This window comes from Eumetopias jubatus, unplaced genomic scaffold (genome assembly GCF_037043125.1).
Source record: "Eumetopias jubatus isolate StellerSeaLion01/CBP00866 unplaced genomic scaffold, mEumJub1_p1.0 scaffold_7, whole genome shotgun sequence".
In the NCBI taxonomy this organism is placed as follows: Eukaryota; Metazoa; Chordata; class Mammalia; order Carnivora; family Otariidae; genus Eumetopias; species Eumetopias jubatus.
The window spans coordinates 39,742,130-39,768,210 of record NW_028274813.1 but is presented as its reverse complement, the minus strand read 5'-3'; the positions used below and the strand labels follow the sequence as shown (position 1 = coordinate 39,768,210).

The window sequence follows — 26,081 nt, the reverse complement described above, 5'->3', positions numbered from 1 at the left end:
GTAAGAAAAGAATTGGTGGAATTCTACACATAGAAAAGCAACCACTTATTGCAAGGTAGGAGGTGTGGAGAAGTGAATTAGAGGGCATATGTTGGAAGGTAAATGGCGGGGTGGAGGAGGGGGGTGAGGGAGCCCCCCTAAACCAGCTACCAGAAAGTGACATAGCTCCGGAACACGAAATAGGAACTTTTAGAAGTCTGCTCCAATGAGAGACGTCCCTGCCTGAAAGGCGCTCAGGTGGTGAAGCAGGGCAAAATCTTAGGTGAGACCATGTGGTCTCAGGATCTCCAGGGTCACAGAAAGAACGGGGATGCCTGAGCCAGCAGAGTTCCCAAGCATCAGAGTGGGGAAACCAGATATGGTCAGCAATCCTGGGACGGGGCTCTCAGCTTGGTTTGCCATAAACCGCGAACCAGGGCACAATCCAGCGACTGCACTCCATGCAGGGGACCTGCAAAAGGCAGAAACGTGGTGACCCTCCGCCTTCCCCACAATAGGCCCATGGCAATCTTCCTCCTTCCTCTTCCTGGAGGAATGGCACAAGTGCACACCACAGAAGTCTGAAGAGTTTGGTGCACACAAATACTGCTTTTCCCTGAGGGTATACTGAACAGGGGGGGTGATGATCTTTCAGCTCTGGGGCTGGAGATTGGGATGCCACCATGTTTATTTTCATCCTCTAAAGTGGCCCAGAAAACCTTCAGGGAGCAAAAGCAACATAGAACAACCCAAGCAGCTTACACAGAGCCCTGCCCCCTGGCAAGGGTGGTGCCACTCCACCTAGGCAAAGACACCTGAGAGCCCCTCCCCCAGAGGACCAGGTGGAACATCAGGGAAATACCAACTTTACCAAGCACACAGAACTGCAAAACTCCAGCACTATTCTAATAGTATATAGAATTTGAGGGTTTTTTTCCCATGATTCTTTTATCTTTCAGTTTAAAATTTTCCTTTTCAACTAGTTTCTTATTTTATCAACTCTTTGTTTTTAAGTCTTTTTTTAACTTTTATTTTTACATTTACATTTTATATTCTTCATTTTTGGCTTCCTTTCCCTGTATTCAATTTATTTTTGTATATATATATATATATATATATATATATATATATATATATATATATATATGAGTTTTGCTTTCTTTACAATTCTGGTTTAGTGTCTTCTAACAAACAGACCAAAATACACCCAGGACCGAGCGCCTGGATGGCTCAGTCAGTTAAGCGACTGCCTTCGGCTTGGGTCATGATCCTGGAGTCCCTGGATCGAGTCCCGCATCAGGCTCCCTGCTCGGCAGGGAGTCTGCTTCTCCCTCTGACCCTCCCCCCATCTCATGTGCTTTCTCTCTCTCTCATTCTCTCTCTCTCAAATAAATAAAAATCTTTATAAAAAAAATAAATAAAAAAAATAAACTAAAAAAAAAAAAGAAAAAAAATACACCCAGGACCAAGTGGATCACCCTGTTTTGTCCACCTGGAAGATTATATTCTCTCTTTTCTCCCTTTTTTTTTTTCCTTTTATTTTTTGATTTCTGACCTCTTTGGATTTGTCTGGTGTGTATTTCGCTTGGGTTCTGGTTGGTATTTTTTATTTTGTTCTCTCATTTGTCCATTCTTCTCTGGCCAAAATGACTAGAAGGAGGAATTCACAACAAAGGAAAGAACCAGAGGTAATAGTGTCTGCCACAGATCTAATGATATGGATATAAGTAAAATGTCAGAGCTGGAATTCAGGAAAACGATGATAAAGCTGGGCTTGAAAAAAGCATAAAAAAACACTACAGAAACGCTTAGTGCAGAAATAAATCTAATCAGTCCAAAATTAAAAATGCTTTAACTGAGATGCCATCTAAATTGGATGCTCCAACAGCTAGGGTAAATGAGGCAGAAGAGTCAGTGAAACAGAAGACAAGATGCTGGAAAAGAAGGAAGCTGAGGAAAAGAGAGAAAAACTAATGGACCATGAGGGTAGACTTCAGAAATCAGCACTACCATAAAGTGAGACAACATTAGAATTATTGGGGTCCCAGAGGAAGAAGAGAGACGGACAGAAGGTATATTTGAGCAAATCATAACAGAACTTCCTTAATCTGGGGAAGGGAGCAGGTATTCAAGTCCAAAAGGTAGAGAGAACCCTCCTCAAAAATAATAAGAGACCAACATGCTGACATATACTAGTGAAGCTTGCAAATTTCAGAGATAAAAGGAAAATCCTGAAAGCAACTCGAGGCAAAAGCTTCTTAACCTACAATGGTAGAAACATTAGGCTGGCAGCAGACCTATCCAGAGACCTGGCAGGCCAGAAAGGACTGGCATGATATATTCAGGGTACTAAATGAGAAAAACATGCAGCCAAGAATATTTTATCCAGCAAGGCTGTCATTCAGAATGGAAGGGGAGATAAAGATGTTCCAGGACAAACAGAAACTAAACTAAAAGAATTTGTGATCACTAAACCAGCCCTGCAAGAAATATTAAAAGGGATCCTGTAAGTGAAGAGAGAGACCAAAAGTAACACAGACCAAAAAGGGGAACAGAGACAATATACAGAAATAGTGACTTTACAGGTAATACAATGGCACCACATTCATATCTTTCCATAGTTACTCTGAATGTAATTTACATTCATAAATTTGATAACTTAGAAAATAAATTCTTGAAAGCTACACACTCCTAAAACTCAACCAAAACTAAAAAAAGATGAAATAGAAAATCTTGATATACTATAACCATTAAAGAAATTGAATTTTTAATTTAAAATCCCCTAAGAAAGAAAGAATCTAGATTCCGATGCTCTGGTTTCTTTATTTTTAGATTCATCCATGTTGTTGCATGTATCAATAGATCATTCCTTTTTGTTGCTGAGTAATACTCCATTATGTGGAATATTCTACATTTTGTTTATTTCATTCATCTGTTGTGGACATTTGGGTTTTTTACAGTTTGGCACTATTTAAAAGCTTTTATGAACATTCATTTACAAGTCCTTGTAGGGACATATGTTTTCATTTCTCTTGGGAACATACCGAGGACTAGAATGGCTGGATCATATGGTTAGGTGCATGTTTAACTTTTAAGAAATTGCCGATCTGTTTTTCAAATCAGTTGTATAGATTATTTTACATTCCCACCAGCAGTATCTGTGTATAAACTATGAATTTCATTTATATAAACCCCAGAAAATGCAAACAAATCTATAGTAACAGAAAGTACATCACTGGTTGCCTGGACCGGGGTTAGGCAGGGCAAGTAATTACAAGGGGCACGAAGGAACTTTGGGGACTGATGAATATGTTTGCTCTATTGTCTAGTGGTTTCACAAGCGTTACCATATATGTCAAAACATATCAAATTATATACTTTAAATATGTGCAGTCCACAGTACATCAACTATACTTCAGTGTTAAAATAATAGTAGGTGTCAAAAATAGGATATTTATTTTGTTTACTTAGTAGGATATGTTATTTAGCCTTGGAGTAACAGATTGTGACTGAAGTCTCATGTGCCTTACTGGTGCACCCAGTAGTTGAACAGACTGAGCCTAAAGCCATAGCTTCTCCTGGTAACTCTTCTAGCCACCTCACCAGCTGTCACCTTGCACAACCCCATCTCTGCCCCACTTGCAGCATTGATAGAATGAGCACACCATTTCCTTCCTATTTCCAAGGGCCGTTTGAGATAATGGTTAGGAAATGAGAGGTCAGGGCAAAATAATAAACTTTTTAAAAACTCAGTATGTGAACACTTGGTTTCACAGCTCTTGACTATCTTTGACAAAATGAACTTTGACAAAAAGCTGCCTTTCCATCTTGGGTTGCTCACAAAAAAGATCAAGGAAGAGGGGGTTTATACACAGAAAAGTATATGATTGTACATGTCACAGAAAAACACCATACGGGTGAATTTTTAAAGATCACTTTATTTATACCTCTTCTACCCTTCATTGGCAGGAGTAATTGAGCAAACTAAACTCATTTTTCCTTCATCCTCATACCACGCTAATTTCAGTCTCTATGAGTTTTCATTCATGATATTCTGGAAGGCTGACATACCCTCAACAAACCCTAAACCTTGGCAAGCACAATGACAAGGTCTAGAGTTTTTGTGACAAAACAAAACTGACCTGCACTCCAATCTCTTGGAACCTTTGTCTAAATTCCACCCTTTCAAGGCTCAGTGCAAATCATCTTCTCCACAAAGGATTTCCACACTATTCTATATGCTACGGAGGGGTTTCCACAGTGCAGTGGTTAGCATATTCACCTCGCACTATTCTATATTCAAATCTCTCCCTTTTCTGAATTATTTGTGCTGACAGTCTATACCATGCCACATGACAATGCTATTTTGTAGCATTCTAGAATTGTTCCAACAATTCATCTTTTTAATTTTTACCCCAGGTGCAGTGTATCCAATTAGTCATAATGCCCATTTTCACCACTGGTTGTGCAAGAGCCCTCTTCTGAATTTTGTTTTACCCCTATACTGTACCCTCTTTATTCCGTTGCTGCTGTACCCCATGGTCTACCTGTCACCTTCCCCCTTTTGTAAGGATAGCCACCCGAGGGGCCTCCAACTTACCCAACAACTATTCTAGTTCTTTTATGTATGTTGACTATAGCTAAACTAACTGCTTATAAAACAGGAACGTTTTTCTTCTGCTACACCCCTCTTGACAGTAGACAGGCAAGGAGTATTTGCTGGTTTTCTGTTGTGGCCTATGTATGTTTTCTACTGTCAAGTGGTAAAGATTAACTACTACTAGTGGGGCACCTGGGTGGCTCAGTCATTAAGCATCTGCCTTCGGCTCAGGTCATGCTCCCAAGGTCCTGGGATCGAGCCCCACATCGGGCTCCCTGCTCCGCGGGAGGCATGCTTCTCCCTCTCCCACTCCCCCTGCTTGTGCTCCCTTTCTAACTGTGTCTCTTTCTGTCAAATAAATAAATAAAATCTTAAAGTAATACTACTAGTAAAGTAAAATTAGTAACTAGAGTAAAGTGTTGCCAATGGGGTCTTCCTGAGCTGAGTTTAATCCTGGCTTTACCCCTTACTAGCTCTGTGACTTTGGGAAAGTAATACCTACTTGCTTTGAGCATCTCTTTCTTCCTCTATAAAGATGGATAATACTACATACCTTACTGGACTATTATGAGGAATAAATGAATTAACTCACTCAAAGCACCTTAGTACAGAAAACGGCATATGACAGTGGTCTAATAATGGCTGCTATGAGCCCTATCTACTCCTTCAAATTGTAGTCATTTGTACCTGTCAGCTCTTCTAAGAGTGTGAGTACCTCAGAGGCAGGTCCATTTCAGATACTTCTTTATTATCTGCTCATTATCCTGCACTCTGCTTCATGTAATGTTCTATTTACATTTATGTTTACTATAATTCTTTGGTTAGCATTCTACTAACCTAGATTTTAAGAATATATGCTAGAGTATTTCAAAATGCTTTCTTGCTGGAGGGGAGGTGGGTAGAGGGAAGGGGTAACTGGGTGATGGGCATTAAGGAGGGCACTTGATGAAATTAGCACTGGGTGTTATATGCAACTGATGAATCACTAAACTCTACCTCTGAAATTAATTTAAAAAATACAAAAAATGCTTTTTTTATCCAAGAATGCAGTATGTATTAATATCTTTATTGCATGATTCATGAGAATCTTTTATTAATTCTTACATGTTCAAAGAAAAGTTGTATCTACTGAAAAGTAAAATCAGAAGTTAGTCTTCAGTGTATAAGAAGGTTGCTGTTTTCATTTCTACCTCCATGGCTTAAAAAATACAAGTACTCCTCCTTCAGTCATGTTTTGTCTTCCAGGTTCTAAAGTAAGAGACATCTGCATCCTGTAATAAAGTGACAGTAACATGAATCAGACCCTCCTTATAGTTACCCTAGTTTATTTTTTTCCTACAAATTCCTTCTGTTTTCAGGAGCTATATCATTATGATTCCTCACCATTAAGAATCCTTATAAAACCTGGGCAAATGCTTAAATTAGAATAAAAGTCATAGCTAGAATTCTAGATCTATACAAAAATATCTCTGTAGGACTCAGCATCATTATGTCCCTCTATCAGATATAAATATCATTGATTAGCATCTGCCCACAGCATTTCTTAAATGCTGACATTTCTACTATTATTCTTCTGGACCAGCATATTATGCCTATAATAAATACAAAGAATTAGGGAACTGGGTAGCTTAGTCAGTTAAGCCTCCAACTCTTGATTTCAGCTCAAGTTATGATCTCAGGGTTGTGAGATCAAGCCCCACATTGGGGCCACATTCAGCAGGGGTCTGCTTGAGATTCTCTCCCTTTTTTTCTCTCAAAAATAATAATAATAAGAGACGGGGGCGACGCGGTTGCGGGAGCCTCCTCGGGTTTGGGGCTACCGCCATCATGCCGGGGATAGTGGAGCTGCCTACTCTGGAGGATCTGAAAGTGCACGAGGTGAAAGTCAGTTCTTCGGTGCTCAAAGCTGCTGCCCATCACTATGGAGTTCAGTGTGATAAGCCCAACAAGGAGTTCATGCTCTGCCGCTGGGAAGAGAAAGACCCCAGGCGGTGTTTAGAGGAAGGCAAGCTCGTAAACAAGTGGGCTCTGGACTTCTTCAGGCAGATAAAGCTTCACTGTGCGGAGCCTTTTACAGACTATTGGACCTGCATTGATTATTCCAGCCTGCAGCTATTTCGTTGCTGTCGCAAACAGCAGGCTAAGTTTGACGAGTGTGTGCTGGACAAACTGGGCTGGGTGCGACCTGACCTGGGGCAGCTGTCCAAGGTCACCAAAGTGAAAACAGATCGACCTTTACCGGAGAATCCCTATCACTCAAGAGCAAGACCAGAGCCCAACCCTGAGATAGAAGGAGAGCTGAAGCCTGCCAAACATGGCAGTCACCTTTTTTTCTGGACCATGTAAAGATGGGTCCATGGCCCACACTCAGTCACATGCCCAGACACCCACTGATGAAATTCCCATGCAGTTTGCATCGACTGATAGAGTGTTCTTTCCGGGATCACAAACTTAACAAAAAAGTTAATTTATGTGACTTGGCAGTTATTCTATACCATTTCCTGGCCATTAAAAATTTTAAAGGAAAAAAAAAAAAATAATAATAATAATAAAATAAATCCTTAGAAAAACAAAATAAATAAATAAAAAGAATAGGTCAGGGTATTTAGAATTGAAGTACCTGACAGATAATTCTAAAGTGATTTGTGAACTTCTAGTACATCGCTTAAAGCGTAAACCAAGGCAACTCGATAATCCTTAGGATGTGACATTTCATTTGGGAAGATACGCATTTACCACTTCTAAGAATGTGCACTAAGACAAAATAATAAAGAACACAATTCAGTGCAGCTATTGTTCTTGATCCTGAAAAATAATATATATTCATAAAAACAAAGTTCCAGATATAATGTTCCTAGCCTAAACAACAGAAATAAATTCAAGTATTATCAATAGGTACATTTAGCTTGATAAGCTATGTTGGCATTATCTTAACGTAGATGCCTTATAAGTAACTTTCAATGAGGAGATGGATATATCTATACACACATAGATATATGATTGAAAATAATGGGAGAAGAAAGCAGGGAGGAGAAAACGGAGTAAAAAAATTGAGGAACAATTTCTTCAGTTCATGTGGTTTTGCATAAAGAATGAGGTATTTTATCTCAGAAATGTTCTTGGGAAATGAAAGGATGCCCAGTTTATCATAAGAAAGTGATTAGCAATAAGACCATGTAAAAGCGGGGGCACCTGGGTGGCTTGGTTGGTTAAGTATCTGCCTTTGGCTCAGGTCATGATCTCAAGGTCCTGGAATCAAGCCCCATATCAGGCTCCTTGCTCAGTGGGGAGCCTGCTTCTCTCCCTCTGTCCCTCCTCTGCTCATGTTCTCTCTCTCAAATAAATAAAATCTTTAAGAAAAAAAAAGACCATGTAACAAGCAATATATTAAAGATGGTAGTTGGAAGAGAAGGGCCATCATTTTAGGAGAAACTAGATGTAATCAAATGCTTGATTTACTGAGTAATGTTTATATTTTACAGTTAGATAATCTATAAACAAAACAAAATAACGTTTGTGGACATTCCAAAAAGCACAACTGCTTTAGTGGCACCGGAACTCTAGCCCCTGGTCCCTTCTTTCTTTGAACCCAACCACTTCTATAATGTATTCTCTCTCCACCCTATTGCTGAACTCTTTCATCTTTATCTGTTAGCTAAATATCCTGCTACCATCCAAACAAAAGCATTAAGAGCTAATAATTAACAAGCATAACACTCCAAGACACTCACTCACTCACTCCAAGACATAACACTCCAAGACACTCACTATACTCACTCACTTACTCCCCATGACAATCCTATGACTAAGTGCATCATTAATCTCCATTTTGTAGATGGGGAGATTGACTTACAGAGAAAAATCTGCCTGAGATTGAGGGATGAGGTCACAGGATAGAGCTGGGATTTCAACCCAGGGAACCTGATACGAGGTTCCATGCTTTTTTTTTTTTTAATCATTTTTTTTCTTTTTAAAGATTGTATTTATTTATTTATTAGAGAGCGAGCGAGAAACAGCATGAGAGGGGAGAGAGTCAGAGGGAGAAGCAGACTCCCCACTGAGCTGGGAGCCTAACGTGGGACTCGATCCCAGGACTCCGGGATCATGACCTGAGCCGGAGGCAGTCGCTTAACCAACTGAGCCACCCAGGCGCCCAAGGCTCCATGCTCTTAACCAGGACGCTATGTCACCTCCCTAGTATGGAGCCCTTTCTTTCTCAACACTTATCCATCACTGGACACAATACCACTCTATCAGCTATCCTCCGAGTTTAAAATTCAGATGCAAATCTTTGATGAAGCTCTACCTTTGGAACCATCCCACACTACTACATCCCAACATTACCAAAACACATATAAATCGTCCACATTACAACTTGGTAGCCAATGAATAGCCTCCTTCAGGATTTTTCAAGCTTGGGACTTGTTTAGTGCATCATGTTAGTTTTATAACCTTTAAATCTCTTTAATCATTTTGGTTGTTTGCTTTTTTTTACAGATTCATGTTCACTGTCCTGCAAAAACTGGGAACAAATTAAGTACCTAACAAACTGTGGATTGCTTAAATAGTGGTAGGTTATATAATGATACATATAGTATGCTTCCACTGAATAATTCTCTTTATAGATCAATCCCTGCTACCTTATTTCTAAAAGAAGGTAGTAGTCATTGAAAAAATGCTTTAACAATAAAAACCATCCACAGAAATGGCCTTTCTTTGCATTATCATATCAATAATTTTTGGCTTTTACTCATTACATTTTCTGTGATCTTTATACATTACAGATGGTCACAATTTTCTCAGAAATATCTCATAATATACCTCACTTTTCTATAAGAATGAGTGCCAAAAGAATGACTAATCACCATATTTTTTCAGACATGGGCTTTTGGCACATATCATATGTGCACAGTGCTTCCAGAATGAGGCCAAAGGAACCAGCACTACACAGAGAATGTGCATGAGTTTTAACAGCATGATAAGTCTTTGACAGAGTTAAGCATGGGGCTGAGATATACCTCATCCTGGGGAGAAATGGAAGGGGAGGCCAGGTATCAACCCAAGGAGACCATACCAGGTAGGAACTTGTGGTGAAAAGCAGTGGAAAAAGAGTATTTTGACCCATACACTGATCAATCAGGAAGTGCAGAAGAGAAAATGGCAATCCTTGATTTGATTTTACCTTGGAGAAACTTCTTTCTCCAAGACCAGTGGTAATTTATAGTAAACCAACAGATATGCATGGGGAACACAATTCTTTTTTTCTCTTTTGTATTTATACCATGAGGTTGGTGGAGGGTTAGTAAGAAAAGTTTTCAAGTACTAGAAGATTTCATACTTTCCTACAAGACTGATATATATTAAGAAGTGCATAAATGGGTCTTACCAAACCATTCTTAAAGTTCTCAATTCTTCTCTTCCCTAATTTGTTGGTTAGCCACCAGGCCCAGGTTGGCATATATTGCCAAAAATATGTTACTAACAAAAAAGGGTGATCCGAGATCCAAACTTCTTTCAAATCATTGGCCATGCTGATTAACATCAGCCGCACACAACGACTGGTCGCCATCTTGTGGGACTGGACTGTATCAACGCCTAAAGTCTGAGAAAACGTTAAAAAAATAATTAAGTGAATGCTGAGTATTTATCCAAGTGATTTAAGAGAACTTTTAAGCTGGAAAGGATGTAGAGGTCATCTAGTGGAGTGACCTCTGGGGACCTCATGACCTTTTGTATCCCCATAGTTACTAATAGGTGTCTATAAGCTATCTGTAGTATTTCCAAAAGCCTAAGAGAAATCATACGCTTACCAGATAAGATTGTGCAGGCTCAACAAAAGATGAAGGTTCTTTGCTTTTTCCTTAGATCACCTTTAATGTATTTACTGATAATTATATGTCATTTTAGCAACAAAAGTTTTTAAACAAATTACTAATCCATTTAGCAGGAGAAGTTCTAGAAGATGTAGACTCCATGGGGATAAAATGGAGGAAGAAGATAAAAGCAGTTTCTGGTAGTGAACAAACCTGGTACTGCTCATCTAGTTAACCCCCTACCATTCTACAAATAAATAAACAGGCCCAGAAAGGTAGTGACTCAGCTGTGCTCACAAAGATCATTAGCAGTAACCAGTTCTACAGTCCAAGTCACGTGATTCCTAGAATAGCATGCTCACTGTTTTACCCTAGAGCCTCCACAGAAAATGTGAAAATATAAATGGTATCTGTAAACTTTTACATACAAGCAGAAATAGATTTATGTCTCAGTAGAAATTGATCCTCATGGAGAAGAAGGAAAATTTCATGGGCTTTAGTGGGATTTTGGATAATTGAGTGAGACTGGATTCTTCACAGGACATCTGTCATCCACTGGGTAACTCACTATGTGTAATCCATGAGCTGACGGGAGCACAGGTGAAGCTAACCTAGAATTATCTCACTTCGGCAAGGCTTTTGCTAAGCTCCTTCACCACAGCCCCTCTTGAAAATCCCAGTAAGATGTAAAGTACTAAAATTCAGCCACACAGAATCTTTCAATGTTGCTATAATTTGTGAATTGACAGAAGCTGGGCTTTAAGAATACTGACAGCCCAAATAATAGTGGATTACTTATAACCAGTGTTTTCTCAATTTCTTTAGCCTTTATTAAAACTGAATGCCAAAGCACCTTCAGCTAACCTTAACAGTGTTCCCAGTGCCATGAGGGAAGTTTTGTAAATAATTCATAACATGGTAACATGTTATTCTACCATGTTAGAAAAAATTCTAAACCCTGAGACATAATAGTGATACAATACCAATATATAACTACTAAGGCATTCAAATTATTCTCAAACTAGACATTTTTACCTTTTGGACTTCTTCGGTTAGGGAATTCTTCACAATATTTGATTGCACAGGTCCTGGACAAATGTTAGAAACTACTATACCTGGGTATGCAGCAAGTTCAGTTCGGAGGCAATTAAAAAAACCCTAATAGGCAAAAAAAAAAAAAAAAGCAACAAATAAAATTAAATACACATATCTCATATTTGCTCTTAGCATGAAATTACTTTTCTTCAACTTTTCATGGGGGACAATAGTGGCACATAATCAAAATATGTTTTGAAATGCCAAGTAAAGGATGGGAAATATAACTGGGCAAGCTTATTAAACATTTTTTTTTCACCGTATCAGTATTTTTAATGTCCAACATGTACAATACGAGGGCCAAAGCTTTCTCCTCAAGTTTATAAATTCTCAATTGGCTTGTGAGGCCAATAGGGATACTTCTTCTTGTCTAATCTGGTTTCTGGGAAGACTTCATTCAGGTCCTCAATGGTCATCTGATCAAATGGAATTATGTTCCTCATCTTCTCCAGCTCTTTTTCATATTCCTCAATCCTGGCCTTTGAGAGAGACAAAAACTCGGCACAACTTTTCACATCTTCTTTTTCTTCAGCATCCACCTGAACAGTATATTTATCCTCTGGCACAGGAACCTTCAGGGCATTAAACTTCTTCTCAAAGTCATCTACCAAACCAGCCTTTGCCACATTGGCCTTGTAGTAAGCCCAGTCGATAGCAGGTGGTTTCTCAGGGAGAGTAGCCAATCTGGAGGTAAGTGTCTCATGCCAGGATTTCAGGGAGTTAGCAATGGCCTTCTGGTTTCGGGGTATGATCTTCCCAAAAGCTACCCAGTCAATGGTTTTTAGAGCAAGTTTTCGCACAGACATCTTGAGATCCTTCACCGACCCTGGTGGCCTCCTTATTAAACATTTTTAACTGTTAAGACTGGAGGCAATCTAGAACAGGCATCCTCAGGCATCATCATCTTCCGGTAGGAATAGTTCACCCCTTTTAGCAGTGGTGGCTCATGCCACCAGTGATTTTTTTTATGGTAGGTGCTAGACAAGTGAAAAACTCTCCCTGGAGATTATTCCAACACACCCTCCTCACACCAGTCCCCAGCTCCCCACTCCAAAAGAGGTGCGTGTTCTCCATTGAGAATCACTGAAGTTGGGCCTCTTTTATCCCTCCAAGTGGTCTAAAGTGCCAGTGCTGGCTCCAGAGGGAGCGAGAGGGGTTGGTAATACTTAACGGAAATGATCAGAGAGGAAGAACTCAATGTTTTCTATTTACATTACTATTTTAACAGACAATTCATTTCAGCAAACATTTATTTTTAGGGTTAGCAAGAAACTACATGGCTGGTTAAAAAAAGTAATACGACTGCTTACTTTGATGGCTTTTGTAAAAACAAGCTAGACCTTCTAGACTTAAAGATATTGGCCATTTCTAAACCAAATAGGGAACAAACATCTACTTCCCCCCTCATCTCTTTTCTAAATTAGGAAATGTTCCAAGACTACATTGGTATAAGCTGAGTTAACCATTGAAGGAAGAGTCTAAATAGCTAACCCCGAGTGTGTTCATTCACGGTCCAACATTAAACAGTTACCAGCTCCTAATGCTGACCACTAATAAACAGGGGTGGGGAGGGTTCACACTGTCAGAGATTAATAAAGTGACTGACTCAGATGGACAGGAAAAAAGGCTTTGTAAATTCAAGGGTTCTCATACCCTTAACCTTTTGCCTCTCTATAGCAAAACACGATGAGGACACCATGAGAGCCAATCCATCAGATGCTAATACATCCCCTCGTCTGAAATCACATCTGGTATGGAGTGTGAACTTTTCAATGATAAACAAATTCACTCTAGAGTTTGTTGGGAATCAGGGAAGAAGCGTTCTTCGAAAAGTGCTTCCTAGTCCCAGGGTTCAGCTACTGGTTTAACTAACTGGAGTCTCAACCTGCCACACTGTATCAGAGGATCAAATCCAGTAATAAAACAGTGAGTCCTGGAAGGCAGGCCAGATAACTCAGGTTGTTTTATTGAAAGCACTCTGCATGTCATGAGAAACTTGACAGCCTTCCTTCACCTGCCTGCCTGAGATTTTCCCAACTGCTCTGCAGGAAGTGACTACTACCCCAGCCCCACTTATGGGGACATCATCAGTGTCGCATCCGGGTCACCACTCTGCAACTGTCTGCTCTCCCCAGCAGAAAGAGGATCCCCTGAAGAACCAGCTTCAGATCTTCATGAAACTGTGAGGACCATTCAGCTAGCTGTTGCATCTCATTATCCCAACGGTGCAACATTCTACTTACATTGACGTTCAACAGCATTAATTATAAATTATGTGTCTCCTATTGGCCTTAGGATCTAATCTGTTCCACGTTACAGTTTAATAGTATTTCTTCATATCTACTCTTAAGCCAACATTAAAACTTCATTTCTTTTCAATATTTACATCTAGTAACTTATGCAACCCAAATCAAGCATTTCTTCTAGCCTCTGCCATGACTAGCTTTTCTTCTTTCAGTGAAGGCACGGTCAATAGAGTCAAGCATAGTCCCCGTAGGGATATGAAGCCCAGGGCTATTCATCCAGTGGGGAGCTCCTATTTCTGACATGCATATATATTTAGACCAGGTAAAACAAATACGAACCACAACGGGGAAGGAAAAAGAAGCCACAGAATGAGCACGACAAGTACAACCTCAAGTGTCTGTGGAAGAAATGAGGGGTAGACCCCAAATTTGCCACGAAGATATGGTAGAGATGAGGGTAAGGGTGACAGGTTGACTAGACTAGACACTTCTTGAGGGTAGGGACCATTTCTTATCTTTATACCCCCAAGATCTGTTGCAGTGCATGGCATGGCACAGTGTAGATACTCAATACATGTTTGCTGAATTAGGAAGAGGCCTGTGAGATTCCAGTCTTTTTTAGCATCTTCTGGGGATGTCCTCTACCAAAGGTCTCCTTGGGTCTCTTTTGCTGTCTCCCTACATCACTGCCCAGTTCCCATGACCTCTGGCAGTGATGGTCATATCCCCCATATACATATTTAGATCAGTACCATCAGAGTTGAGTTTGAGCAGCCTTACCCGCAGAGCATGTTTGCTGGCACAATATCCACTAGAAAGGGGCACAGCCAAGATACCCAGGAGGCTATTCACAATAACAATCTTTCCTTGCTTCCTCTCGATCATGTGAGGCAGAACACACATTGTCAAGGACACCGTCCCTAAGTAGTTAAGTTCTATGAGCTCCTTGAAGACATCCAGGCTGGTGTCCACGCACAGAGAACGCTGGGATCTTCCAGCATTGTTGACCAGAATGTCGATCTAGTTAAAAAAAAAATCAGAAAACAGGCACTTTGGGGATGACTTGTAAATGGATTGATGCAACTCTTAGGGATGGTTGGTTTTATCGTTAACTTGAAAAAAATCAATGGAGGGCGCCTGGGTGGCTCAGTTGGTTAAGCGACTGCCTTTGGCTCGGGTCATGATCCTGGAGTCCCGGGATCGAGTCCCACGTCAGGCTCCCTGCTCAGTAGGGAGTCTGCTTCTCCCTCTGACCCTCTCCCCTCTCATGCTCTCTATCTCATTCTCTCTCTCAAATAAATAAATAAAATCTTTAAAAGAAAAAAATCAATGGAATGGTGAATTTCCAGAAGTCAGCAATAAAGAGAGAAAATGCAAACCAGAATTCACCTGTGGAATTAACTTCCCATCTTAAGTGACTTGTCACAAAAATAAAAGGCACAGTGAATTTTTACCTTCTTTTGTTCCACATCAAGGAATTAGTACTTGTTAAGGTATGGAAAGTACAAACTACATAACCCCAAGAGTTCAAGTATAAGAGACTCGTGGGCACTGATCTCACTACACGGACCCATTTACCTAAAGCCCTTTCAGTGATCGCACAAAGATGGGACTCTCTTTCGTAGCTGTATCAAAGCAAGACTTATTGATTCAAAATGGCTCCTTACTTTACCAAACTTCTGGAGAACCACTTTGGTAGCTGCTTCGTGGGAACTTCTGTCAGTCAGGTCAAGCGGCAAAACAAGTATATCTTTTTCTTTTAAATTGCCATTCTCTAGATAAAGACATTTAAAAATTAGTACAGAAGTCATGAGATAGTTCAATCAGGCTTCTTGCTACTTGCATTAAGTTTAACACCCACCCTACAACTGGACTTGGCAACAAACTCATTTCTGGGGGAACTTGTGGAAGAATCTCTCTCAGCGACCAAGAGGACTGGTGGTAATGAGGCAACATCTTATCAGACAAAATGCTGGCTGGGTCCACAGGAAGAAGGATGGCTCTCTTCAATGTGAATATATACAATGTAACATTGGAACAGACTCTAAAAGAAATCAAGATTACCCTACAAGCTAAAAAAAAAAAACAAAACAGAAATTTTAGAGCTATTTCTTTAGAAGAACAGAGGAACATCTGTCTTAATGATAGGTGCACAAAATATAGTTGCTCTTTTACATACATTAAAAAATAAAAACAATTACTGCTTTATACTAGTAAAACATTCAGAGTTCCCCAATCATATGACACATAGAAGCTTCCTTCCAGAGAAAACGATTCCAGGAAGCAAACAAGCAAAAGGACACAATCCTGAAATTCCCAATCAAGAAACACGGGGAGCTAGACTGGCCCTTTCTATTAGTGTTCATCAGAAGAATAAGGCTCTAACCCTGAAAGTAATGCCAATACGAAAAACAAGCAAGGAGAGAAAAATAAAAGAGGTAGAAAAGTTTTACAGGCAAAGTCTAAACTGTGAAACATGAACTGTTTAAAGAGATGGAAATGCCTGCACCAATGACAGAAGAAAGGAAAACAATCAGCCTCACTCCAGCCAAGAAATGCTGACATGGTTCGTTTCTGCCAGTACAGGACTTGCAAGTCTCCACAGGAGGAACAACCACTGGAGCGAGTGTCCCCGTGCAAAACACAAGAGGCCTCTGTGAGTGATGTCCTGAAAGAGTCCTTCTGGCCTTGGCTACGGGCTTCCCTTTTTTGGGTGGTTAATGTTTAAAGAATGACAGGTAGAGAGATGACCAAAAAAATGGTCTGCTTGAAAACGCAAAATTATCTCATTTTAGGTACTAAATGTCCCATGAGAAATAATCACTTCATTACTTAGGACTGCTTTCATGTGAACATAACTACACCAAAACCCAGGCCAAAAAAATTAAAAATTAGCACTGTTGCTCTAACATGAATATGAATAGTACCTCAAGCTGCATTTTAAAACCTAATTCAATTCCCATTCTTTCATTTTTATAACAAAAATTTTATAGCATCCCATATGACTTTAATATCTGACATGTTAGCAAAATGAAGGATCATTAAACTTCTATGGTTACATACATGTATGCCATAACAACCAAACCGTTCTTTCTCTAAGACAAAAATATAAGATACGTGGTCACTGAAAACCCACCAGCATCTAAAAGAATTGGTGGTCACTCCCTAATACCTAGAGTCAGTGCAAAAGAAAAGTAGAAAGGCACACATGGATCAATGGAGCAGAACAGAACATCCAGAAATAACCCCACAATTATATGGTCAATTGATCTTTTGCAAAGCAGGAAAGAATGTCCAATGGGAAAAAGACAACAATCTTCAACAAATGGTCTGGGGAAAACTGGACAGTAGCATGCAGAAGAATGAAACCTGGACTACTTTCTTAGACCATATACAAAAATAAATTCAAAATGGATTAAAGACCTAAATGTGAGACAGGAAACCATCAAAATCCTAGAAGGAAGGGGTGCCTGGGTGGCTTAGTTGGCTAAGCATCCAACTCTTGATCTCAGCTCAGGTCTTGATCTCAGGGTTGCTTGAGTTCAAGCCCCATGCTGGGCTCCAGGCTGGGCGTGCAGCCTACTTAAAAAAGAAAAAAAAAATCCTAATAAGGAACACAGGCAGTAACTTCTTTGACATTAGCTGTAGTAACTTTTTCCTAGCTATGTCTCCGGAGGCAAGGGAAACAGAAGCTATTGGGCCTACATCAAAATAAAAAGCTTCTGCACAGCCAAGAAAACAATCAACAAAACTAAAAGGCAACATACTGGATGGGAGAAGATATTTGTAAATGACATTTCCAATAAAAGCCTAGTATCCAAAATATATAAACAACTTACAAAAACTCAACCCCTCCAAAAACAACCCAATTTAAAAATGGGCCGAATTTGCTATGACGTGGGTGGAGCTAGAGTATTATGCTAAGTGAAGTCAGTCAGAGAGGGACAAATACCACATAATTTCACTCATATGTGGAATTTAAGAAAAAACAATTTTGGTATACGTGCTGCTGAAGTGAGCACGAAGAAACAGGTATAGGGAAAAAAGAGAGAGAGGCAAACCAAGAAGCAGAATTTTAACTATAGAGAACAAATTGACGGCCACCAGAAGTGAGGTAAGGGGGGGGGGAGTTGAATAGGTGATGGGGATTAAGGAGGGCATGTTCTGTAATGAGCTCCAAGTATATATAAGTGTTGAATCAGTAAATTATACACCTGAAACTAATAATACACTGCATGTTAACTAACTGGAGTTTAAATAGAAACCTAAAAAAAAAATGGGCAGAAAAAGATGAACAGACATTTCTCCAAAGAAAACATCCAGATAGCCAACAGACACATGAAAAGATGCTCATGATCACTTATCATGAGGGAAATGTAAATCAAAACTACAATGAGATATCACCTCACACCTGTCAGAACGGCTAAAATCAACAACACAAGAAACAACACATATTGGTGAGGATATGGAGAAAAAAGGATACTCGTGCACTGTTGGTGGGAATGCAAACTGGTGCAGCCACTGTGGAAAACAGTGTGAAGGTTCCTCAAAAAGTTAAAAATAGAACTACCTTCAATCCAGTCATTGCACTACTGGGTATTTAACCAAAGAATACAAAAATGCTAATTCAGAGGGATACATGCACCCCTAAGTTTATAGCAGCATTATTTACAATAGCCAATATATGGAAGCAACCTGTGTCCAGTGATTGATGAATGGATCAAGAAGATGTGATATATATATATGTCTATCTCAGCCATTAATGGAATACTACTCAGCCATTAAAAAGAATGAAATCTTGTCATTTGCAAAGACATGGATGGAGCTAGAGAGTATAATGCTAAGCGAGGTAAGTCAGTCAGAGAAAGACAAATACCACATTTCACTCATATGCGGAATTTAAGAAACAAACAAGCAAGGGGAAAAAATAGAGAAAGACAAACCAGGAAACAGACTCTGAACTCTAGACAACAAACTGATGGTTACCAGAGAGGAGGTGGCTGGGGGAGGGGTTGAAATAGGTGATGGGATTAAGTACACTTATCCCGATGAGCACCAGGGGATGTAAGGAAGCACTGAACCACTATATTGTACACCTGAAACTAATATTACACTGTATGTTAACTGGCTGGAAATAAAACTAAAACTTAAAAAAAAAAAAGTGCATTAGAAAGGCATCAGAAAAAGAAGAATAAGCCAAGGGCAGCTAATGAAGAGATGCCCAAAGGAAGAGGATTGGGATCTGAGCACTTGGAACATTTGGAACCAGAGCGGACTGCCCGGGAAAATCCTATGCTTCCCTCTAAAATTCTCAAAATTGTATTTGAATTTGGATTCTGGTTTATTTCTAGGAAGCACTGCGGTCATTTTAGATTTACTCACCAAGGCACCTTGTTTTCACCCTTTCCAGCTCCTGCACTCTTCTGGCTGACAGCACAAGGGAGACTCCCAGTTTAGACAGCTGGCAAGCCAGCTCCTCGCCGATCCCACTCGATGCTCCAGTCACCCATACCACCATATCAGTCAGCTCCCATTCTAGTGGGAAACAAGTGTGGAGTGAGCAGGAAATAAGCTATGGATTACACCCGTAATTAAAGATTACCAAAAAGATAGTCTTAAACCATACCACTAAATATGAAGACATCATGTTTAGAGTTTAAAATTTTCAATATCTTGTATTTATGGCCTTGATTCTGGTGATGCTCTCACATATACACTTAACTCAAACTCACTGAGTTGTATACATTAAATATGTATGGTTTTTTAACATGCTAATCATACCTCAATAAAGTGATTTAAAAATTTTTTAAATATCCTCAGAAACACCCCCTACCTAATTTTTTTAAAAAAGTGTGAATAAAAGGACACCTGGGTGGCTCAGTTGGTTAAGCGTCTGACTTCAGCTCAGGTCATGATCCCAGGGTCCTGGGATGGAGCCCCGCATCAGGCTGCCTGCTCAGCTCTCTCCCTCTGCCCCCCTCCCCAGCCCCTGCTCTCGCTCTCTCTCTCTCAAATAGATAAATAAAATCTTAAAAACAAAAAAAACTGTAAAAATGTTACAACACTAAAGCAATGAGGAGTGATTGGTTCTCCTTTTCTCCAATAAAAACTCACTTGCACTATAAGACATGATAGCCACCATCTATCTGAATTCCTAGAGAGTCACTGTGGTACAACACTCCTGTGTGCTTTCTTTATTAAAATATGTGTTATTCATCAAAAACAGTAGGGGCCCCGGGGTGGCTCAGTTAAACATCTGACTTCAGCTCAGGTCATAATCTCAGGGTCCTGGGATCAAGCCCCACATCAGGCTCCCCTCGCCCCCTGCTCATGAGGAGTTAGTTGGCTTGTCACTCTGGCCCTACGCCTGCTCGTGCTTACTCTCTCTCTCTCTCTCAAATAAGTAAATAAAATCTTTAAAAAAAAAAAAAAACAGTAAAAAAGGAATCACAACACACACTTCTGATTTGAGATCATAAAAATTAAAATTGGGAAATCAGTTTACTGTTTTAGTCAAACCATTCTAAAACCTAACTGTCGGGGGTAATAGTATGAGCTCTGGAGACTGCCAGGGTTCAAATCCTGGCTCCATCACACATAGCAAGGAAATGCCCCCCTGTGAAAACTTGGTGCCTTAATGTTCCACAACTGGAAAATTGGGTTAATAATAAAACCTCCCTCATAGCATTGTTGAGAAAAATGAGTTAAAATAAGTATCCAGAGCAGTGTCTGACACATACTCAGTGCTTAAGAAAATGTCAACTACTTATTGCTAAAAGTGTTTAACAAATAGACTTTTCAGCAGCAACACAGAGAATATTCACCCACTAACTTGTGTGTCCTAATTTCTCCAGCCAGGGGCAATGGGGTTCCTAACTGTAATGGCTTAATATTTTTTATTACTTCCTACGTGCTTAAACACATTATCTCATTAGAACACTTGAGGATTACAGGCATTAATTTACCGAACTAGACTATAAATTCCCTTAAGGCTGGGACCCTATCTGCCTTGTTCACTGTCCAGTGCCTAGCACAGAGACCGGAATATAGAAAGGACTCCATCAGTAACTGTTGAGTAAGCACCCCACAACCCTAGCAGAACTGGGATATAAGCCCAGGTACATCTAGCTCCAAAGCACACTCTGACCACTAGCCTATGGTGCCCACATTTTAATATGATCAATCTTTTAAAACCCAACTGTTTCTTAGCCATTCAAGAAAATACAACTTGTCTTCAGGAAAGAGGTTTCATGTACATGTCTGAACTAAGGTGGGAAACATCCCAAATACTGCTTCTAGGCTACAATGCCTTCCTATCATATGATGTACTTCTATGGAAATGCACAACAGAGGACTCCATCAGGAAGAGCAGAATGTATATTCAGATAATCATGTATTCACTCATCGACAGCTCATTGTTCCAAAGTTCTGCAATACTCAGACTACAGAGTGAATATAATTGTAACTATTTACTAACTAGTATACAGCTCACGAAAATTTCTTCATGTTTACACCCCTAAGCAAATATGACTTAAAACCAACGATGAAAACCCCTAAGCTCATGCTTACCTCAGTACACCTGCAGTTCTGGCCCCCTTCTTCCCACCCTGGAGAAGAAAACTTGGGTATTTAGCACCAAGTTTTGTTTACCAATTCCACAGAATCTAGCAGACATAAAGGCCTCCCCTACAGAGTCTCTGAAAGCAGATTCTCAAGAGTTGGAAGGAAACTTCACAACAGTTCAACCCCCAGCGCTTTGTTTGAGAATTCTCTCCTCAAGTTGTCGAACGTCTACTTAATTCCCTCACAGGATGCAGAAGCTAGTTCTCTCCAAAGCACCCCCCCTTCCTTGGACTAGTCTAATCATTCAAGCGGTCAAGAATTCTTTCTTACACTGTGATATACCTTTAACTTCTGCTGCTCCATAGCAGTTGGCAGCAGCTCTGCCTCGTGGCAACAGAAAGGAAAAGTCAAGCCTGGCTTACACACGATAATGCCTTGTGTATTTGAAGACAGCTTACATGTCTTCCCCAAATCCTCTCATCTCTTGCTTCTCTAAGGCTAAATAAACACCTCCAAAGTCTGTGACCTTCCCTCATATGACATGGCTTAAGGTTTCCTCACTCTTTGGCTCATACCCCTCTGCACAAACTCTAGCTGGCCAATGCTTCTACTGAAGAGAACTGGCCAGAGAAGGATCCAGGACTCCCGTGGGGTCTGGACAATGGCTGGCTCAGCCACTGGGGTGTCCCAGGGTCCAGCACAGAGGCCAACACATACGAGCAGCCATTCAGAAGACATCGGTTGTGGACTGCCATGTTTGCTTCACAAACTACATGCCTCCCAGCCTTGCTGAATCTTTTCTGGCAGTCATTTCAGAGTCCACTCACACGGCGGTTACTGCCAACTAAAGCCCGAGTTTTCTTCTGGTGTGCTGCTGCTGGAGTCTTCCTCCTCTGGACTTGTGCCATGGACTTTTCTGGATCTATGTGCGGTATCTAAAGTTAGTCGCCCTTCAATTTCACCATGTGATATATGTCCTTAGAAACACATAGAATTTCTCTAGAAGGATACATAAAAGGTGGGAAATGTTGGTTGCCTCCAGAGAGGCGTACTTGGTGGCTGGGGCAGCTTTTCACCACATATCTTTTTGTGTCATTGAGTTTTGTAGCATGAGTATATTGTCTATTTTCTAAGGTGACAAAAATAATAAACCTATGGAGAAGACAAGGAGGATTTACTTATTTATAAAATATATATATTTTTTACCTTAATAGAGTCTGCCCGTCTTTCCAGTCTAAACTGTTCTAGGAACCTGAGTGTATCTCCATGTGGCTTTAACTTTGTTTTATTATCACCCTCCCAACCCCCAGTGGTCTTTCTCGTGATTTTTCCTAAAAACTCCCCCAAGATAATAACTTTAACTAGCTGTGAGACACTGTCAACATTTTTCCTCTTCAGCACTTGACGTAACTAATGGACCAAATAACTTCTGCAGAATTAAATTAAAAAAAAACTATTTTTAGGTAATCTCTAGTCCAAGTTAACTACAAAAGCACTCAGGATCAAATGGAAATATCCACAAAGTAGCACAAGGCAGCCATCAGACAAGAGAAGGACTGATCCAGAGAAGGTCTGACAATCAGTCACCTATTTGCCATAGCTTTGTAGCGTTGACCTTGCAGAGGTGTATTTCCCACCAACTCAATAATGTCAGCACTCCAGATGTTATCCCCCAGAAAATGCAACGAGACAAATGAAAATATTAAGGAATAAGATTTTGTGCAGTAGGGTTGAGCTTCGGAGGGATACAAAACACTGTACCATCTAAGATTTTTCTTTGGTCCTCAAGACCAGTTTTGACACACCCTGGGAGCCATACGCTGCCCTGCCTCCCAGGCCCTTTTGGAAAGCGGAGTCTATCTTCTCCACGGCTAGCTCGCACTTCCAAGTAAACTTCCTCACATGCTTTGGGTATTTTCACACAGGAAACTAGGTCCAGGGAAACCCCACTTCCCCTAGCGCTTATGGATCCAAAGCCTAGCTCTGGGTAGGTCATTTAATGTCTGCACACCGGTTCCCTATCGGGCAAATAAGATTAACAACGCCTACTTTGTAAGTGTCTGTAAAGGCTAGAGGTCGTGTCACATGGCTTGAGCACAAAGAACGTGTTTAGGAAACGACCACCAAATTTTAACCAGGGTACTGATGAAAGTGGGAGAGGCAGAATGCCCCTCAGTATGCCAGTAATGACCTCGCCCCAGGCAAAATCCAGTTCTTTCTATGGTGATACTTTTTTCCCAGGACGTGAGTGGGGAGGTAAGTCTGGACACTCCTTTTATTTCACCACTCGGGAAGAGGGAACAACTTCTGAAAGTAAATAAACCGGGCTCCAGTTCTGAAAAAGAGCCTTCCTTACAACCTCAGGGGACGGGCACTGTTTGTCCCAGTGGTGCCCTCCGAGGACTCCGCAGCAGAACCCCTGGGAGGCAGGGTAAGAATCCCGAGGGCGCCCCGCCCATTCCAGGGCCCTCCTAGTTTGGCAAGCGAGCAAGTCCTCCGCTGACCTCCACCAGAGACCAAGGAGCAGGACAGCCTCACTGGCCCCGGCTTTTTCCTCCCCCACGGGCAGCCCCAGGGAAAGGCGCGGAGGCTCCACGCCACCCGGAGGAATGCGGCAACAGCGGGCACGGCCGCACGGAGCCCGGCCTCCCCCTCAGAGGCGCGGCTGCCGGTCCTCACCTGGGCGTCGCCCCTGCCATTCGGCCCACAGCAGGGTCAGGTCGCCATCCGCCCGCAGGAAGCGCACCAGCTGCACCACGACCGCGAGGAGCGCGCACAGCGCCAGCAGCCACAGCAGCAACTCCCAGCTCATCGCGGCCGCGCGCGCCCGGCTTCGCGGGAGGAAAGACCGACCGCGTCGGAGCCGCGGAGCAGCGCGCAGGACTCAGCTCGGCCGCCTCCCACAGGGCTGGAGAGCCTCCCGGCCCCGGCTCCGCCCAGATAGTGGGCAGGCGGGAGGGGCGGCCCGGGCGCGCCCAGTTTCGCACCGCCTCCCCTCCACCCCCGCTTCCACCACCCAGCGGCGAGAGCCGCCCCCTGGGCTGCGCGGAGGATGTTGGGAATCCCCCGCACGCCGCGCTCAGTGTCCAGAACCCCGCAACTGGTGCGCTCGGTTCGCCTGCGTCTGAGCCTATTGAAGGGGTGCTGTAGGGACAGAAGGCATGGAGGGCTTTAGGACTCGCGGGACTGCTGTTAGTACAGTAGCCACAAGGTTTGTCATATCAAGAACAATTCTTTTAACAGTTGTTTTGAGGGCATATAGTTTCAAGGCTCAGGTTGTGTCAAAAGGAAGAGCACAGATATTCCGACCTGTGATCGCGTTCTTTCCTTCTTTAAATGAAGGGAACAAACTATCAATTTTCCACCCACGCCATCCTCTCACCCCCACCCACACCCAATGAACCCTGACTGAGTTAGCACCTTGTTGATTTAGATTTGGAGAGCAGTTGCAAAAGACACTTGCCTGGTTCCTGGACGGGAAAGTGCAGTTTCAGTCCAGATGGTCCATGAGTACTAGCTCGAGGAGCAGGATTGGAGACCTGAGCCTAGCTGGTGTGCCCTCAGCAACCTGAGTAAATTATTTCTTTATCTTTAGGTACCCACAAAGAATGGGGAGGTTTAAATAAGAAGATGCCTGTGAAGGGCACAGTAGCTCATACACAGTAATTATATTCATTCTTTTGTAATTATGAGAATTGTCATTTTAAATTGTTATTTATTGTTTCCTTTATAATGATCACTTCTTAGAGCCCAACCTGAAAGACAGGGACTTTGTTCGTAAACTTCTATATTCTGGGCCTATAGAATTACCCTTGCACGGAGAGCAGTAAGAATGTTTCAGTTGTGATGCATCAGGTACTGTTGTGGTATGGGTCTGATTCTCCAAGGAAGACCTACACTAGCTAAACTTTGATTTTGACCGTCTGTTTACCTCAATTGCAACTTGGTATAATACTGCTCAAGAGTTGCCCTCTTTACTTTGTGACCTTTGCAATAGGGGTTTTCTTTTTCTGATGATAAATGACTTTTAAACTATGGTGCTTAAAGATACCACACTGCGTCTCATTCCATTGATAAAATTCCAGGAGTTTCCTCTGAGCCTGTTTCTGTAAAATGTGAGGATTGAATTAGATTTAGTGTCCCAAGACAGACCATCCCATAGATGTGTACCTGGCTTCTCCATCAGAAACTCTAGCTCTGGGGAGGGTAAAAGGGGAACAGAGCTGTTTTTATGGAGAACTGGGACTAATAACACAAACTGTAATAAAACCACAGGGTAATTTCTCTTCACTAGCAATTCTTGCATTGGAAAATGAAAACAGGTTAACATAACAAATTTCAACATCATGAATTTCCTTTTACCTGAATAGAAGCATACTTTATTTTGGAATTTAATTATATGTTTAAAGAATCAGTCACTATGATCAGAAAAACAACTGTTATAGCAAATATCTTTGCAGTGCCTAATTGTCCTCATTTGTTCTGTTCACCAGTGAGAAAAATCCAGCCTCAGAATCTGCCCCCTTTGGTGAAGATACTCAGCAAGTTCTTGTCACAGTAGCATCCGTCAGGATTGCCTCTTCAAAACTGGATCCAAAGTGTGCAAAACAAAGAAAAGATGAATAAATGAAGGGACTCCCCAGAGGCCCATGGGGCACAATAGGCAGAACAGTGGAGCCCTGGCCTCTCCTGAATTCGTCCGTTCAGGAATGGACAGAATTTCAACCATTTATAAAAGTCCAAACGTTTTAAAAAGTGGATTCAAATATAAGCTACATTATTTCC

At 41.3% G+C, this 26,081-nt stretch overlaps 1 protein-coding gene and 2 pseudogenes across 1 annotated transcript; 1 reads left to right on the top strand and 2 right to left on the bottom strand.

Moving 5' to 3' along the window:
• Positions 1–5,624: 5,624 nt before the first annotated feature.
• On the bottom strand, positions 5,625–24,218 carry DHRS7 (dehydrogenase/reductase 7). The gene is made up of 7 exons (XM_028095550.2): positions 23,976–24,218; positions 19,116–19,268; positions 15,401–15,507; positions 14,514–14,753; positions 11,428–11,550; positions 9,966–10,181; positions 5,625–5,850 (listed from the first exon to the last, which is right to left on the bottom strand). The coding sequence occupies exons 1-7, from the start codon at positions 24,106–24,108 to the stop codon at positions 5,803–5,805; spliced, it is 1,020 nt and encodes a 339-aa protein (XP_027951351.1). The 5' UTR covers positions 24,109–24,218; the 3' UTR covers positions 5,625–5,802.
• LOC114202428 (NADH dehydrogenase [ubiquinone] 1 alpha subcomplex subunit 8 pseudogene) lies at positions 6,327–7,108 on the top strand (annotated as a pseudogene).
• LOC114202492 (ATP synthase peripheral stalk subunit d, mitochondrial pseudogene) lies at positions 11,788–12,340 on the bottom strand (annotated as a pseudogene).
• Positions 24,219–26,081: the final 1,863 nt, after the last annotated feature.